General features: G+C 38.2%; 2 protein-coding genes across 17 annotated transcripts in view; one reads left to right on the forward strand and one right to left on the reverse strand.

Moving 5' to 3' along the window:
* The window catches only part of Sdccag8 (SHH signaling and ciliogenesis regulator SDCCAG8), a 231,469-nt gene that overhangs the window by 204,111 nt on the left and 8,198 nt on the right, over positions 1-19,160 (forward strand). Inside the window, exon 16 of one of the 4 annotated variants that reach the window (XM_039090810.2) lies at positions 8,488-11,140. The exons of 2 other annotated variants lie outside the window; for them this stretch is intronic. In XM_039090810.2, coding sequence (XP_038946738.1) covers positions 8,488-8,499 — 12 coding nt within the window. In that variant the 3' untranslated portion in view covers positions 8,500-11,140. Of the gene's footprint in view, positions 1-8,487; positions 11,141-19,160 lie in introns of those variants that run through there. One more of the 4 variants, XM_006250321.5, reaches the window with a different exon arrangement.
* Positions 1-19,160, reverse strand: part of Akt3 (AKT serine/threonine kinase 3) — a 282,222-nt gene that overhangs the window by 15,059 nt on the left and 248,003 nt on the right. For all 13 annotated transcript variants that reach the window (XM_039090632.2, XM_039090633.2, XM_039090628.2 and 10 more), the window contains 2 exons: positions 14,042-14,256; positions 7,248-7,335 (listed from right to left, as the gene is read on the reverse strand). In XM_039090632.2, the coding sequence (XP_038946560.1) occupies positions 7,248-7,335; positions 14,042-14,256 (303 nt within the window). The remainder of the gene's footprint in view (positions 1-7,247; positions 7,336-14,041; positions 14,257-19,160) is intronic.

Here is a 19,160-nt window from a genome sequence, read left to right on the forward strand (position 1 = left end):
ACAACACTGTAATGATCAATTCCTTGATTTCAAAAAGGTGATGAATTTCAAGAGACGGGCCTAGCTTTGTCTGGGATCACTGAAGACTGTAGTCTTGAAGGTGACCATGAAACTAAGGTTTCTTCCTTTTATTTCTCCTTCTTTGCTGCTGTAAGTGAGCAGCTTGTTCGACCTCGAGCTTCCCACTATGATACGCCATCTGTCTCACTACAAACCCAGAGTCAGCCAGTCATATGTAAAACCTTCTAGAATTGTGTGTCAAACAATCCTGTCCTCTTTTTGTGTGGAATATCTTGATTGTTTTGTTATTGTGATCGTCTGCTAACCTATTCAAGACATTACTTTAGTTGACTGAAAAGGCATGTTTAGAGTTAGGTCTACTTGTGCAAACTCAGGCACATTTCCTAGTGGGGAAATTAAATTACAATTTCCTCTATTCCTGCCACACTGCTCTTTAATCAATCATATACTACTATACATTATCTTTCTAAAGTGAGATACTTATGTTTATTTACAGTACAAGTAGAGGAATATAGAAAGATAGTTTTCTTAACTTCCTAAGAGATAATCACAGTCCAGACTTCTATTGGGCTGGGAATACAGCATGAATGTGGTACTAAGATCTTTGAAGTCTCCCCCGGACTTCTTTCAGCAGCCAAATCACTTACGACCTGTGCATTGAATTTTTTGTTTGTTTTCTATTTTAAGGCTGTGGTGTTTAAGAAACAGAGTATTAGCTGACTCTTTCTGTGACAAGTGGCGATTACAATGTCTTAGTTGTCCTACAACCTGTGCCAATCTCAGTTATTATGTGTTAGTACAGAAGAATCAAAATACCAGTACATAATAGACATTTGCAAAAAAAAAAAATGTGCCCTTAGATTCAGTAACCTGGTACTATATTTTTTATCTCTTTAAATCAATATGATATAGTAGCTAATCTTATGTGGAATTCTGGCTTATTTTATCCTAGTTTCTCATTTTGGAATCTTACTCTGTTTTGTATATATATGTATACACATACTGGAAATAGCAGGAATAGGTAAAACACATACATAAACTGAATCCAACTATGTCATACATTGTTTAACTATGTTATATGCAAGGCTCTATTATATCAATGCATCCAATGCATTCTGGACATAGAACTAGAAATTTGAAATAAGCACATTTCTTCTGTAACCATACAATTTAATTGAAGTTTACATTATCTGACCTCAATCGAATGCAAAACATATCAACGGAATCAAGGTCTTTACCATATTTATACACCATATTTATATGCCATAAACTAGAACCACTAAAGTAGGCACTGACACAAGTTAAATTCAAAGAAAGAAGAAAAAAAGATAATTATAGCAGAAATCAATGAACTATAAAATAGACAATCAAGAAAACAAAAGCAAAGCTGAATCTCTTACATATGAAACAGGATATTTTATGTATGTTAAATATATGCACTTTTATTGGTGCTTTTTATATTTTAAGTGTTTCTTCCCATAAAGATGCTGTAATTTGGTGCAAAAATTAAATAAAAATGAACATAAGTCTCTACTGTCTTTTTCTTTGTGTTTTTAGACTAAAGCCAGTGCTATTTCTTTAGGTTATCTATAGATTATGATAGATGATAGCTCACTCGCTCCTGCTCTTTTAACTTACCTACAGTACCATACTTCCCTTCCCTTCCTCAGTGCCTTCACCTGTTCTGTGAGGCCCCTGAATGTTAGCATAGACAACTGAAGCAGGCTTATAACTGGATTCTTTTCCAGACTCTTCTCCCTACTGCTATGCAAAGAGCATGTAAGAAGGTCCTTGTGCTGCCTGACAAACACAGAGGCCACACTGTTGAGAGCATGCACCACACAGCAGGCTCCTCCCCTCCCCTCCCCTCCCCTCCCCTCCCCTCCCCTCCCCTCCCCTCCCCTCCCCTCCCCTCCCCTCCCCTCTCCTCTCCTCTCCTCTCCTCTCCTCTCCTCTCCTCTCCTCTCCACTCCACTCCACTGCTGACATCCAGCCTCTGCCTCTCAGGTCAGGCAGGCCTTGTACTATGGCTTCACCCTCTTACATTGCTCCTCTCCCCTTTCTTAAATGCCACATTCCCATGACTGTCATTATTGTATTTCCTTTACATTCTATCAATGTTTTCAAAGCAAGAAAGGTCAGCCTTAGAGTGCCGACTAAAGAGAAATGCACAGGAAACACATCTCCAGGTAGATGCATGGACCTGAATGAAGTAAATGAACATACAGAATTTTTGACCACTTTTAGATAGAACTCTTCAGAGTTTAGTAGTGCAGCCCTGTGATGAAAAGCATGCAGCCTGGGTTTAATCCCTTGAACTGCAAAGATCAGAAAGTTACCTATAAGCAAAAAGTATAATTACCATATAATGTAATATTTATTGTATGAAGGAAGAGAAATCTTAGAAAATGGCAGCATAGGAATGGCAAAGGGAGGAAAAGTCTGCTGCTCTGTGTGAGGTAATTCCAGCTGAGAGCAGACTGGGGGACCAGACCCTGCAGCGTGTAACATGAGTTACAGGAGATCAACAGACACAGCTAGTAAGATTATAACACAGGAGAAACAGAGCCAGACATACTAAACAGACACAAAAGAGGTAGGCAAAGAGAAAGGCAGAAAGGACAATTAAAAATCAAACATCTATGTCAATAAATGAATTAAATGAAGATAGCTATACTATATATCACATTTCATTTAGTCTCATGTTATCCAGTGAATAAGGAGAAAAAGAATAAACTACATGCTAAAACAGAATCTACCTACATATAATCTAAATAGATGAAAGTAAAATGATGAGAAAAGACATCTCTCTCTCTCTCTCTCTCTCTCTCTCTCTCTCTCTCTCACACACACACACACACACACACACACACACACACACACACACACACGATGTATACTTAATAAAAGAAAATCAATAAATAACCTATGGGTTAAAGGTGTAAATTCACCAAGATATAACAGTCCCAAATTAACGTGCACATACAGCCAATCCTCGAAAACACAGAGAGAAGCTGGGAATGCAGTCCAGCTGCAGAGCACTGGCCTTGTATATAAAGCACCAAGTGTGAGGAGGATCACTGAAAAAAATTAAAAAATAAACAAAACCAAAAAAAGAAATGCAAAATTAAAAAGATGTTTACAATCGTGGCTGAAGATTTCAACAACTGCTTGTCAGTGACTGATAGTACCAGTACAGAAGGACGCTGACGACATGAGCCACACCATCTGCCATCTTAACAGAACATGTGTCCCATACCCATAGACGCATCTTGGTAAAAACATGTTATAGAGGAAAAGCAGAATCTGTGTTTTCTTCTCCTCCCCCCTCTGTCCATGATAATTTAAAGTTTTAATTAAGAAACTTTATTATTAAAAAAGCCACACAACAGATATTAACCAGATGCAAAGAAAGCTCAATAAACTTTTAAAGTAGGAACAGCCATTTGGTTCTTCCTCACCCCCTAATATTTAGCTGTTCTTTTTCTCTTTTCTCCACATTATATAAAGTATTTTAAATATTTTTAATTGAAATGCATTTTAAAACCAAAGAAACAGACTGAACATTCCCTAGCATAGTAGTTCTCAACCTTACAAATGCTGTGACCCTTTGATACAATTTCTGTTAATACTGGTGACTCCAACCATAAATTTTGTAACTGAAATTGTACTACTGTTCTGAATTGTAATATAAATATCTATGTTTTCTAATGTCATAAGTGACCCCTGTGAAAGGGTTGTTCGACCCCCAAAGGGGTGCCAACCCACAGGGTAAGAACGTCTGCCCTAGAGAGAACTTTTTGCTTAACTGAGTGATATGTTAGTACTGATGACAGTGAACAATGACAATGTCTCACAACAATGATTACAGTTTCAACTTAGAGAGGCTAGAGAAAGAAAGGAAAAGTAAACTTACAGCAGCTGAATGAAGATAATCAATAAGACTAGTTAGTAATGAAGCACAGTGGCAGAGCACATATACCACGGATGCAGACAGACAGACACACATGTGTAGTAAATAAACAAAATTGTAAATAGAGAAAAATCAAGAAAATCCAAATTAATTTGATTCTTTAAAATCTTAGAAGGGGCTAAAGTTTGGTTCCCGGACTCCAGAACCCACATGGCATATAACATTCTAACCTCTGCAGCATATCACACTCTCTCTCTCTCTCTCTCTCTCTCTCTCTCTCTCTCTCTCTCTCTCTCACTCACACACACACACACACACACACACGCGCGCACACACAGAGTACATATACATGCAAGCAATAAACCCATACACATAAAATAAATGATTCTTAAAAATTAAAATATGTAAATAAAGTAAATCTAAGTCTGATCTAGTGCATACCTGTAATCCAAGTACCCAGGAGGCTGAGGAGGGAGGAAATTGAGTTTGAGGCAAGAAAGCATACATAGGAAGACCCTGTCTTAAACAGAAGGAAAGGGTGTGTGGACAAAGACATATTAGCAAACGCCCTTCCAGAAATGTCTCCCAGCTTAAGGGTCCTAAGACGATCAGAATCTTCTATGACTTGTGTGGCTGGTCCCTTTCTGCAAAAGGGGGCAAGATAAGAGTCCAGAATAGAGGACCAGTTCTTCCAACTTTGTTTCTGTGTTCCTCTACAATTAGTTAATTTTGTACTTCGTTTTTCTTTTACAGAGGATGGTTTAGATCTGGTTTAAAGATACTAAATATGTCATCTCTATTTTGCCACGAAAATTTTGAGAAAGAGTTAGGCAGTTTTTTATGAGTTATTTTTATGAGTTTTATTACCACAATCAGTTCTAGGTTACCCAGAGATAACAGTGAGACCCTGTATGAAAAATATTAATTAAAAAACAGGCATTAAGGACTAATTTATGAAATAATACCAAAGTTTATTGGCAAGCAATAAAATGCCAGCATTGAAGATGAAATACCTAGTTGTGCATTAGTAATATATTTAATTTTCAAAACGTTTACTTTCTTGAGTGTGTGAAGGGTCTGCATGTGGCACAGCTCACATGTGAAGGTCAGAGGACAACTTTCAGGAGTAGGTTATCCTCTTTCACCATATGCATCACAGGGACAGAATGCTTGGGGACAAGTGCCTTTAGTCACCGAGCCATCTCACTAGTCAAAGTTACACATTTTAAAAATACAAAGACCCTGCAAATTATCCAATTTTACAGTTTACTTCATGATTCATATTTCCAAAATACCAAATTTCTTACTAATTTTGTTAAAATTGCTACTGTTATCAGAAGATGTGAGAGTCAGTTTTTTACTTATTTGTGCTGTGGTAAGGTTGGTTCTGACCATATAAGGCTGTTTGAAAATACCAGCTCTCTACCAGAAGAGCAAAGCACTTACAGAAGGAATGAGCCCACACTAACTCCACTGTTCATAGAGACTGACGTTTGTGGTCGCATTTCTTATGACAAGCTTTACACTTACAAAATATTTTCTTTACATACATTTCATATAGTTACACGTTGGCTTCCTCTTTCCTTGTCTAATGTCTATCCTCACAGGTTGGATGCTCAGTTATGTTATCGGTAGCGTTATCTTTACTCTGAACATAAGTAGTCCAAGAGATAGGAAAAGCATCTCCTCCTGAACACACTACTTGATTTCTAGAGCTTTCTTCAGTTTTGCCAACAGCTATTTCACATGACCATCTGAACACTACACAAAGCCATGCTCTACAGAGAAGTTTCCTCCCAGGACTGAGACCTTCCCTCTGTGGTTAGCAGTGCCACAGTGTATCCTTACCACTGCCTTTTAAAGAAATGTTTGCCTTCTTCTTTCTCCTTCTATTTATTTTTATTCACTTTGTATGTGTGGTGCAAGAGAAGCACGGCACCCACACGTGCCAAGCGAGGGCTCTGCCGCTGAACCACACCCCTCTGGTTCTCAGGAGAGAGCACTTCAGGGACAGTCATGTGAGGGGAGGAGACTGTTGCACTTTACAGTCCTTTATGTCTCAAAGAGTTCCCTAGCCATGCACGGCTTGTAGTTCTCTTGTGCTGGGGAGTGGGGGTGCAGTCAGAGCACAGCTTGCAGAGGCCTTCTTAGGTGCAATGCGTCTCCTGAGGACCAGCAGTGATATAAAATGGACACAGCTGTCCACCATAGCACTGCAGAATGCTCCTGAGTCACAGAGCCCGTGAAGGACCTAGCATACGACAGTACTTTCACATGTGAGCAATTCTAAACATGTGGGTTGGGGAAAAGTGGAGCTTTGAACAAAGTGTTTAAATGAACAATTATTTTAAATGCTTAGTTGCAGGAATGGGAAGAAAACTCACCATACTTCCTACTGCCAACAACATTATATAAAAATGAAATACCAGTCATCTCCCATATCATTTGTACTATGATCCTTCAATGGGGCTCAAAGAGAAAATAATTTGGCACAAAATAAATGATGCTTCAGATAAAAATAAGGAAATCTAGAAATGGCTAGGTTTGACAAAATAGATAAAATTTCTAAGTAAATTACTGTATTTCATCAAATTTTCACATTAAAGTTTTATATAAAGGGCAAGAGAGATATCTCATTAGATAAAGAACTTGGCTCTTAAACATAAGAATGAGAGCTCGGATTTCTAGTACCTCTGTTAGAAGCCACATGTTGTAGCACACAGTGACTCCTCAGAGCTGAGGGACAGACAAGCAGATCCCTGGAGCTCACTGCCCAGCCAGGCCCACCTCATCTGTGAGCTCCAGGTTCAGGGAAAGAAACAGCAGAATATATCGACTTCAGTTCCTCCTCCAACCATACACATGCACACATAAAAAGTTATGCATGCATAGAAAAATCAAAATCAATATCTGTATGAAGACTGTCCGAAGGCAAAGTAGAGTACAAGAACTGGTAAAGGCAGGCATATGCAGAGCCCTGTGCTGAAGGTAGGCCCACAAACGCACAGCAAACACCAGAAATAGCCTGAGCTAAGCGTGACAGAGTCTCAAAACAATGAACAAAAGCCAACAAGAAACATGAACATTACAGTAAACATAAGGATAAATAATTGGTAGCAATCGTTTTATGGGAAATAATATTTTACAAGTAACAGAGAGAATTTAAATAAAATCATAGATTTATTTTGTTAAATACTAAAACTTTTTTCTGTAAATGTTTTCAACATAATTTCAATTCCAAAGCAAAACAGAAAATATCATTCTATCATTAAAGTTTAGTGAGGTGAATTTCTGAAGTGTAGAGACATCTTACCTTTTTGTCATATACGTCCTGCCAGTTTACTCCAGAAAAGAAACTGTGCCTCATTATCTCTTTTGCATCATCTGGCCCTCCACCAAGGCTGTGAGAACAGAAAAAAAATTAAATGATGATAAAACATTCATATAAGTTAAGTAATAAAAATTTTGTGTATATAAAATTTACTGTGTTTAAATAATTTTTGAAATGCATAACCATAAAAATAAAAATTAAATAATGCTGCTCAGTAATACTACCATTACATGAAGGTTGGAGGCCAGCCTGACAGGCATGGGGCATGGCCCTTGAGAGAGGTGAGCAGCTCCAACTGTGAGGCAGAGTGCTGCAGCTGCTCTGGGGTTACGAGGTTTACGTGGGCAGCAACATGTACAAGCAAGGGATGCTGCTACACTCCTCCTCTTTGAGAGTCAAAATCTTGTTGTTGGTGTAAATTCTGAAGTAAATACACAGTTAGAAAAAGATCTGTGATCCTAGTGTAGTTATTCACAATTCTGGGCAGGTTGAGGCAGGCACATCTCTGAGTTTGAGGCCAACCTGGTCCACACAGTAAGTTCAAAGACAACCTGGTCTACAAAGTGAGTTCCAGAACAGCCAGGGCTGCAGAAAGAAACCAAGACCATGAGTGTCCCAAAATGAACAACAATAAAACTATCTCTAGACACCACTATCCTATATAAAATCTCAGAGATTACATTCATATTTCAAAAAAATGATATAGAAACAATATTATCTATGAAATATCCTTATCCTTACAGTTCAGTTTGCTATACAATTCAGAATATAAAAATAAAAGTTAAGATTACACCCTAAGTTTTAAAGTTATTTTTATTTAAACAAGAAAAAAATCAAGTATTTTCTGGTTTCTATAGTTTAATTTAGTATATATTTATTAAAAAGAAAATATAAATGAAAAATAAGAATGGAGAGGGGTAACAAAGAAAACAGAAAAAATAAGGAAAACAGAGAAGAAATGAAGGAACATACTGGACCAAATCCAATGTAGGGAGCTTTCTTTGCGCTGGGTCATGCACATGCCCAGCAATATGACTGCATTTAACTTTCACTGTTATACAGGATGTACAGCATATTAATATACACAAAACGTTTCCATTATAAATCAGACACCAAATTTTCACAGAAACCTTTAATTTATGCTCAATTCCACATTCAAAACTATAAATGAGTATGATTATTAATTAGTTGTGTCATGTTTGTTTTGTTTCCGTTAAACCAGAGAAGAGAGTAACACGAAGAATGGCAAACATGAATGAGCACTGACGGCTGAGCGACTGCACAGTGAACACTTCGCCTTCCTCTGCTGCATTTACAGTGTTAGACAACCAATGGCTCTTCAGCTCAGTCTACACTAGTAACCTTTCCTCCTTGTTGTCTTAATTCTAAAGAATCAAACACCAACCAAACACCGACTTAGAGGATTGCTTAATTTTGGTAGCAGAAATGATACACTAAAAAGGCCAATTTCAAAATGACATAGTTCAACATCAAATCATTATATATGGTTTCCACATGGACACACCTCAGAAACAAGTAACATGGACAAAATTATTAGAACTTTGCTACCACTATTCTTGATTTAATTTGCATAATTTGATAACAGTGAGTGACTAATAAAATGTACAGCTCTCAACATCTGTTGAAATTTAACAGCTAGTTCTGGTGATTTGGTTCATACCAGTATTAACAGACCACTAGTTAGAGGGGAAGTCCAAACAGCTAGAGAAAGTGAATGCAGACTAACTCTTTGTGGAGTACTGGCTACCAGACGTAAGGACCCCAGGTCTAAGAAGGACCTAGCTGCTCTCACATAGTCAGGATGAAACCCAAAGCAATCAGTAAATACATGGTTAACCTGGGCGTTAACTCCAAGAAAGCCTTTCTAGAATCTACAGAGGATTCTTTAAACTCCTAAACTCTGCTCCAGAGATGGACACTAGATTGTATAATATTTTAGAAGAGTTCATATCTGGAACTTTCAGTCTGGTGATTTTATTTAAGGATTAGCCTCTGATCCTATACTCACTGTTCTTCCAATTATGCTGCTTTCCCCCTGGTAGGCTGCCAACTCCTGGAGGGCAGAGGTCAGTACTGGATTAACAGAGCCACTCTAAGCTTGCTTAAGAGATAAGCAGAAAACACCAAAATCGTTTTTATGAAAATAATTTAATATTTCAAAGTATAAATGAAACTAGTATGCATAAAAATAAGAACTCTATTTCCTACGCTGTTTAGTTTGCCTATAGTTGACATTACTGCTTGCACTGGATGTATACTTGCGAGGATTCTCCAATTAAAAAAAAAAAATCAATCCAGGTTCAGTTACTCATTTTTGTGTAAAAACCTCAGTATTTTACAATACGTTGGCTCAGGAGATAGCTACCAATTTTGTCAAAATACATAATATCCTGCCTGGGAACTCTACACACTGCCTGAGACCGCAGCTGTAGAATGACGTTTGGAAGCTAAAATCCAGTAGCACAAGCTCCTTCAAAGTGTGAAGCTGTCAAAATTTTCAATGTCAATGGCTCTTTAATATACAACTTAAAGACTTCAAAATGATGTCAAGATATGCTTTGAACTGACTTATTTATGCTTAAATTTATTAAACTTTAAACATCAGAATGCCAAATAAACCTTTAGTTCCCATGTGTTTTTAACTATGAGTAATATCACAGAATAATCCCCATTTCCTATAGTACTGTAGGAAGTGATGCTTTCTATGTAAGCTGCAGTCAGGGATACAGACATGTGGAGTAACACAGGGATACAGAGTAACAGAGAAAAAGAAATAAAGTCCACTGCTGGTAGATCCTTTCGCAGAACTCAAAGCAAGTCAGTAAAGAATATTAGAAAACTTTAGTCACTTAAAGTAACTCAAGGAAAAGAGTCACAGTATCTGCCTGTGTGTTCTGGAGGCTGAGGCTGGCTTGATTTGCTTCCTGAACTGAGAGGTTTCCCGGCTTTCTGTCCCGGGCCTCTTTTTCTTACACACTCCTTTCTGTGCTACTTTTCTGCCTCTAGTTACCACCTCAGTGTCAATGAACACCCAAATCCACAGTTGGCTACTGAGACTGTCTAAGCACTGGTTCATTTCTTCCTGACCCTTACCTGGCATCTCTATCTAGGTTTCCCAGAGGAACCAGACCTGGCTTATTTAGTTGCCCTCGGCATCCACCACTACAAGCCTTTGCTTATGCTCCCTAAACTAGGCAGAGTTACCACACCAACTCTCTTACTATTTCTACTTTTTCATTTTCAAATTGTATACATGTTTGAAAACCGTGGCTTCAAAAAGAACCTACTTTCTTATCTAGAAATTCTTCTGTTACTTGTTTTAAAGATACAACTCGCTCTGTTGCTCAGGCTGGCCTCAAACCCTAAATCCTCCTGTCTCAGTCTCCTAGTGATGTATGGGTGTTTTACCTGCATGTTTATCATGTGCATGTCTAATGCCTGAGGAGGTCAGAAGAGGGTGCCGGAGCCTGTGGAACTGGAGTTACAGATGGTTGTCAACCATTAGGTGGGTGCCAAATCCAGATCCTCTCAGGAGCAGCCAGTCACTGAACTGTGCACACCATCCTTCCAGTTCCATGTTCTTACAAATTTAAAAATTAGATGCCTATAGTGGCAACTACTACTAAACTAGACAGAGACTGAGTTCTAAGACTTCACACACTTCTTTCACTCACTCACTGACTCTCTCAGTTATGTTAAGCACGAATCACAATACACTGTAACGAAACATTAGGAAAGGTGTTCTGGACAATCAAAGCATATGACGTTATCTATCCTCTAGATGCCTGGAATTTAATGAACTTTCAAGAAAGTTCTGATACTCAGGGGGAAAGAATACTCTCTCTCTCTCACTCTCTCTCTCTCTCTCTCTCTCTCTCTCTCTCTCCCCCCCTCCCTCTCCCCCACTCTGCCTCTCACTGAATATATGTATGTATCTATATGTGTGTATATGTATGTTTCTATATGTGTATGTGTGTGTATATATGTATGTATCTATGTGTGTGTATATATATGTATGTATCTATGTGTATGTGTGTATATATGTATGTATCTATATGTGTGTATATATGTATGTATCTATATGTGTATGTGTGTATATATGTATGTATCTAAATGTGTGTGTATATATGTATGTATCTATATGTGTATGTGTGTGTCTGTGTGTCTGTGTGTATGTGTATATATATGTTGTATCTATGTGTGTATGTGTGTATGTGTATGTATGTGTGTATGTGTGTGTGTATATATGTGTGTGTGTAAGTGTATGTGTGTGTATGTATGTGTATGTGTGTGTATGTGTATGTGTGTGTATATATGTGTATGTGTGTGTATGTATGTGTGTATACACCCTCTCTGACACTGTGGGTAGGAACTTTATATTCAGGAGGCATCTGCAGTGACTGAGCAGACAAGGCTTTAGGAGAGTTTAGCTGATAATTAAACATTTCTGTAAAAACAAAATTATGCGTCTTACTTTTAAAAATCAATTTTTAGCCATATTTAGAAAAAATTGAAATAACAAAAGCTAGATATGTTAACATAGATTAGTGTAAGTAGGAGAGAGTGGGAACAGCTTCTCTTTCTATGATGTCCATCAGTAGGAATATGAAGACCTAGAGACAAAAACAAAAAGGATCCTGCTATCCCAATAAGTTCGAGATTTAAGATAACTAAGAAATTCTAAAGAAAATTTCAAAGTCCTTAGTGATCAGGGAAACAAAAGTCAAAATGACCCTGAGATTCCACTTTACACCGGTCAGAAGGGCTAAGATCAAAACCTCAGGTGACAGCAGATGCTGGCGAGGATGTGGAGAAAGAGGAACACTCCTCCATTGTTGGTGGGATTGCAGACTGGTACAACCATTCTGGAAATCAGTCTGGAGGTTCCTCAGAAAACTGTAAATAGATCTACCTGAAGACCCAGCTATACCACTCTTGGACATTTACCCAAAAGATGCCCCACTATGCCAAAAGGGTACGTGTCCCACTATGTTCATAGCAGCCTTGTTTGTGATAGCCAGAAGCTAGAAACAACCCAGATGTCTCACAACAGAAGAATGGATACAGAAAATGTGGTTCATTTATACAATGGAATTAATAACTATTAATTAATGACTATTAATAATAAGAACATTTTGAGTTTTGTCAACAAATGGATGGAACTAGAAAATATCATCCCAAGTGAGGTAACTCAGACCCAAAAGGACATGCATAGTATTGTACACTCTCTAGTAAGTGGATTATTAGCCAAAAAAAGGTGCACAACACTCAGGATACAATCCACAGAACCCAAAGAGCCCAAGTGAGGAGGCTTTAATTCCACCTGGGAGGAGGAAAGCAACCCCAAGAGGAGGGTTACTGGGGTGGGAAACGGGACACAGAAGAGAAGAGGGGAACATGATCAGGCATTGGGTGGGGGTCAGGACTGAAGCCCTGAGGACCAGCAGAAAGAATGAAAACAGACAACCTTGGGACATAGGAGGTGGGGGCGAGGGGGCTCTCCAGAATGTACCAGAGACCTGGGAGGTGAGAAACTCTCAGGATTCAAAGGGAGGGGCCTTAGATGAAATGCTCTACAGTGAGGAGAGGGAACTTGTAGAGCCCGCCTCCAGTAGAAAGACAGGGAATCAAATAAGGGATGGGGTTGCCAGCCCACAGTCAAAAACCCTGACCCATAATTGTTCCTGTCTGAAAGAACTTCAGGGACGAAAATGGAGAAAAGCCTGAGGAAAAGGAGGTCCAGTAACAGGTCCAAATTGGGATCCAACTCAAGGGGAGGCCTCAAGGCCTAACACTATTACTGAGGCTATGGGATGCTCACAAAAAGGGGCCTATCATGACTGCCCTCCGAAAGACCCAACAAGCAGCTGAAAGAGTCAGACGCAGATATTTACACCCAACCAATGGACAGAAGCTGCTGACCCCTGTGGTTGAATTAGGGAAAAACTGGAGGAGGCAGAGGAGGAGGGCGACCCTGTAGGGGAACCAGCAGTCTCAATTAATCTGGACCCCCGAGATCTCTGAGAGACTGGATCACCAACCAGGCAGCAATGCCAGCTGATATGAGGCCCCTAACACACATACACAGCAGAGGACTGCCAGTTATGGGTTCAGTCAGAGAAGATGCACCTAACCTTCAAGAGCCTGGAGGCCCAGAGAGTGGAGAAGTCTGGTGAGGTGGGGTATGGGAGGTAGGGGCACATCCTCGTGGAGATGGAAGAATAGGGGATGAGATATGGGATGGTGGACCGGGATGGGGACAAAATCTGAAGTGTAAAAAAAAAATAAATTAAATTTAAAAAGAAAGAAAGAAAACAGAAAGCAGGCTGAGCAGGCCATCTGAAGCAAGCCAGTAAGCAGCACCCTCCATGGCCTCCGAGTCAGCTCCTGCCCTGCTGGAGTTCCTGTCCTCCTGCCCTGACTTCCTCTGATCACGAACAGTGCTGTGGAGGAATAAGCCAGACAAACCCTTTCCTCCCCCACTCCCAAAAAAGAAATTCTTTTTTCATACTACAAATAAAGAATTTCTAAAGAACTCTTATATGGTAAGTTTGTATAATACTTTCAAGTTAAGAAAGAATTGATGAATTTTTAAGCTGTTCTGTATTATGCACTCATAAAGAAGTCAATATCTTAGTGGGAAAATGTCAATACCAAACACAATGCTTCCTGAAGTCAGTCATATTTGAATTAATTTTCACAAAACATACTCTAACCAATTCATCATTAACTTACGGACCATTATTACAGCTTACCGTTTATTTGGATCCTTTATCAAGAGCCCTGAAAGCAATGACTTTGCATCTGAAGAGAGTGTTCGGGGGAATTTGATGTCTTCCATGAGTATTAGTTCAAAGAGTTTCTCATGATCCTGGTTGTAGAAAGGCAACCTCCCACACATCATTTCATACATGACAACACCTAGGCCCCACCAGTCCACAGCTCGGCCATAGTCATTATCTTCTAATACCTAGAATTAAAACCAGAAGAATGACAAATTTTTACAATGTTCTGCTGCCGCTGCCGCTGCTGCCACTGCCATAGCCTCTCTATATAGCCTTGACTGGCCCGGAACTTGCTATGTAGACTAACCTGGCTTTGAACTCATAGAGCTCTGTCTTTGCTTATGGAATGCCAGACCCAACCCATGTACATTAACTGTTAAAGCATTATTCACAAGAAGTGAATTCTGAATTAAAAATACAACTTCAAATACTTATACAAAGCAGTTAAAATATATTCAGAAACATTCAATGTACAAAAAAGAGGGAAGGTTGCTAAAGTTTGTCAAAATAAATCTAAAATACATTTGTATCTGCAGAATCAAATGGCGTACATGGACCACTCGTTTCTTAGTATCTCATAGGTAGGCCTACTACACTTGACCTTCTGATTTCCTCCAACAACTTGAAGTTAGGCCAGGCTGGATAGATCATACACTGTGCCTTATACATTCTACTTTAAAAAGTAAGTTTAAAATAAGGCAGAACACAGGGCTGGAAGGTGGGCTTGGTGGTTTAGAGTACCTGGGACTATTGGAAAAGACCTGGGCCCTATTCCCAGCACTGTCATGATGGCTCACAGCCATCTGTGCCTGCACTGTAAGGAAACCAGGCATCCTCCTCTGACCTTTCTGGTATCTGGTACCCATGAAGATGCATACATATTCACAGAGGCAAAATACTTAGATACACAAAAGAAATCTAAAAGTAAAATGTAAAGTCAACAATACAAAGCAAACAGTAAAAGGTGAGCATACCAACAATTGTAAGAATGATCATCATGGGGTACTGCAACCAAGTAGTAAATATGACAGTGCTTGTAAGTCCTTAAACTCTTTTGGAAAAATGAATGAAATGATTATCAGTATTTAGTGTTTTGAATTATAGTATACTTTTGTATCTGAAGCCTTAGCAGCAATAAATTTTAGTGAGGCATAGCAGCAGACATCTTTAATCCCAGCTCTTGGGAAGCAGAGGCAGGTGGATCTCTGAGTCTGAGGCCAGCTCAGTCTACAGAGTGAGTTCCAGGACAGCCAGGGATACTCAGAGAAATCCTGTCTCAAAAAAGAAAAAGAAAAGAAAAAGGAAAAATTATGGAATCTTTGTGATATATCCCCTTATATACACTTCTCAAAGTATAAAAGATGCAAAAACAATTTAGTTAGTTCTGGCATAAAGGTATCTCTTCAGTTACATTACAAGAATTCCTTCAAATCTGAAGATGTGAAGATCCATTTACTCCCCACTGACCAAGCCCCTAGGAAGCTGCAACTAGAAGCCTAGCCTGGGGCAACTGTTCTGCCACTAAGCCACGCCCAACTGCCATTGGGATTCTTGCTCAGTGGACGATTCTGCATCCACAGACAACATCTTCTACTTTACTGACATAACTACATTAGAATCAATGTTAAACCTCAGTTTATTTGACCCTTTCAAGCTTCGAGGAACCCTGTCCTAGCACATAAATTTTATTGATTAAAATTATATGCTTTACTGATTTTTAGGTATTTCTGACGGTCACATTAAAGTTACCTATAAATAATATGACATGAATATTTAAAGATTAGGGACAGAATTTCAAAACCTCAAATCATATCTTTGTTTTATTAGGTTTAAGAACCTAATATCTGTAACTTAAAATCACAAATCCAATTACTGTGAGTAAAGAAAATACTTTCTGAAAGAGAAACATCAGTTTTTAATAGATGAAACATTCACAATTTTTTTGTGTCTGAGTAAGTAATATGGGAACAATAACAACAACAACAACAAAAAAAAAAAAAAACCCTAAGGAACAGGGTCAGGAAGCATAAGGAATCCTCTCATTTCTTAAAGAAAACGCAGTCTGCATCTTTCAAAGCAACAGTGACTGTTGAATAGCTCACTAGTGAGGTGTACTGTTTTCTGGACATTTATCTAACGATACAGGATTTTACCCAATAATAAAACAAAAACAAAAATCTAACTAATCTTTAACGGCACTCCTTCAACACCAACAGAACAGTGGCATACCTGAAAAGGAGCCAAATGCGGTTTTTAACCTCTTTTTGCATAAAACCATAAAAAGCATAAAGGCTGGATTAACTGCCTTCTGAACCCACATTTCACCAGCCGGGTTCTCATCCCCAGCTGGCAAAACTGGCAATCCTTTATTTTTGTTTAAATGCCTGGTTTTCAGCCAGAAGGGTAGGAGTACATAAAATGAAGGATTTCATTTGAAGAGAAAAAGGCAACTAAAAATCAAAACTGCATTTTAAGAAAACCTATTTGATAAAACAAAATAATTTCACTTGTAAAATAAACACTGAGTCTCAATATAGGTAGTCTTGCCTCTGACATGTGGACCTTCACTGACATACGGATACATGCGGATGTAACTGGAACTGTGTGTGGTATTTCTTTGTGGTCAGCAATACTGACGTATTGCACCGTGGTACTAACGTGTAGACTTCAGCCCTGCTGAGAGCACACCCTCAAAGCACAGTCAAGTCTTAATCGGCTTTGCTGTCAACTACAAGAAAAGATGCTTATGTAAGTTACAAGGTAAATAGTCTAAGAAATAGAAATGAAAATGACTTATCTCATACACATAGACACGTACTGTGAAACACATTCCACTACTCAGACAATTTCTCCCTTAAATAGAATACTTTTAAAACGCAATTCTGTGAAATAGTCTCAAATTTTCAAATCAAGTTAATTATTCCAAATAGAAGTGTTTTGAATTATTTTTGGACAATTATTTTTTCTTACTCAAAGTATTCCTTTTTCTAAAATTCTAGTAATGTAAAATTTGTGCTTTTTAACTTAATGTTAGAAAAATCTCTCTGCTTTCTTCTAATGATGACTTTCCATAGCAAACCAGCCCATCAGTTTCATGGTGACTGGGAAGCTGAAGAGTATCAGAGACAGTAGTCTAACGGTTTAGTACTAGGGACGTCCACGTCACCCTCCTTCAACTCGTCTGTCATCCTATTAGGCTCTAACTGCAGACTGGAACATACTCTGAGAGAAGAAATCGGTAAAATACTGATCTTGAAAATGACCTAAATGTCTTTTACCTTAAAGCAACACAGACTTTTACCCAAAATTAAAGACGCAAGCAGGAATGCAGACATCTAGTGCCAACTTCAATCCTAACCTTTTAGTCTTAGATAGCCTATCCACTCAACACAATTCCCACAAAGGCAAGGGACAAAAGAAGGCTGACTGAAAGTAAATGTACCCCATTAAGTGAGGAGAGACCACATAAAATAGAAGTCAAATAGCACAAACTCCAGGAAGGAGGCTGATCTTCAATCTCTCCACCAGAATCCAGAAACTGCTTTACTCTCAGATATTTAAAAACACACACACACACACACACACACACACACACACACACACACACACCAAAAAACCCCTAATATTCAAGCAAATAAAGCATTTGGTAATATATGATAAAAATACTTGTATTTATTTTTAAAAGTCTGGTAAGTTAACAGGCAAACAACAACAAAAAACTCAATTTTTAATCTACAAATATGCTCTTAAACAATTATTAATTTTGAAAGATGACATTAAGTAACTATTTCAGAATGACATCATCAATTAAATGTTTCAATATTCATGTAATAAGAATTTAGAAAAACACTTCATTCCAGCAGGATTTTACCAAGAAGGACTTACGAGCAGAGTGAAAGGACACCTTTATCAGTTTGCTACTCAGGCCAAACAATGCACCCAAGGCTAGCGATTATAAGGAGGCAATGCATGCCCTGGAGTGGCTTGCTGCTCAATCAATAATCCTGACAGAACAGATGGGAGAAAAATCAAACATCTAAACAAACTGTCTACACACCTATGTTGTGAAAGTAAACTGTGAACTTAGATGAACCAACCAATTTACCACTTTTTCAATTTTTTTTTTTTTCTGGTAGCCTCACTTTTCAGGTAACTGGTATGTATGATATATAGAGACATGTATCTATACTTCATTGCTTATAAAGGTTGTTTATATGTATTTCACATCAATGGTATTTGATAAAAACGGCAGGTTTTCTTATTCAGATTTTAAGAGATTTATAGTTTTAAGCGGAGTATATAATCCTAAGAACTATGAGACCCAGGGTTTGTGAATATTTTCTTATTGCTATTTTATACAGCATTATAATTATTGCCCATTGCTCTAATTCTTAAGATACACCATCTGTAGATATCATATGCAATTAGCTCCAGGTTTTTTGTGTTTTCTGTTACCTACTTACACGTAAAATTAACTGAAGGCAGCTGACATCACAATTTCAAAAGTAAACCAGTAAGAACAGGAAAGTCCCTTAAGACAAAAGCTAAGTGTACATAATATCAGTGATTAAATCATACATGCATGCATCTTCCTTTAGTTCTCTAGACTCCCTTTTTATCACAAAGTGACAGAAATTAATAAATGCTAAAAAACTGGGCCATGTGACTCAAGTAAAAATAGGCATCATTAGTGTTCCCACTTAAGGTTCCTGTTTTCGTATCTCAGCATCCAGAGAACTTAGAATTAAGGTTTGTGCTTTAACTAAAATCATACCAAATAGTCTGATTCATCACATTGAAAAGAGGCTTAGGTGAAATGTAGCTAGGATAAAAACTTGTAAGTTCTAAACTAGTAAATGGCACTAGTTGAAAAGGTTGGAGGGCATTTATTCTACTTTACTTCACTTTTCAACAATATCCAATTATTGGACGAATTGTAATAACTGTTAATGTTACCCATAATAGGTCCACAGGAAGAAAATAAATCAGTAACAAGGCAACTCATCTGATAGAGGTTCTGAGATATGAATTCTAACTAGGAAGCACACAACAACGAGAACTAATTACTGTGCCCTGATGAGACTCAAAT

This window comes from Rattus norvegicus, chromosome 13 (genome assembly GCF_036323735.1).
Source record: "Rattus norvegicus strain BN/NHsdMcwi chromosome 13, GRCr8, whole genome shotgun sequence".
In the NCBI taxonomy this organism is placed as follows: Eukaryota; Metazoa; Chordata; class Mammalia; order Rodentia; family Muridae; genus Rattus; species Rattus norvegicus.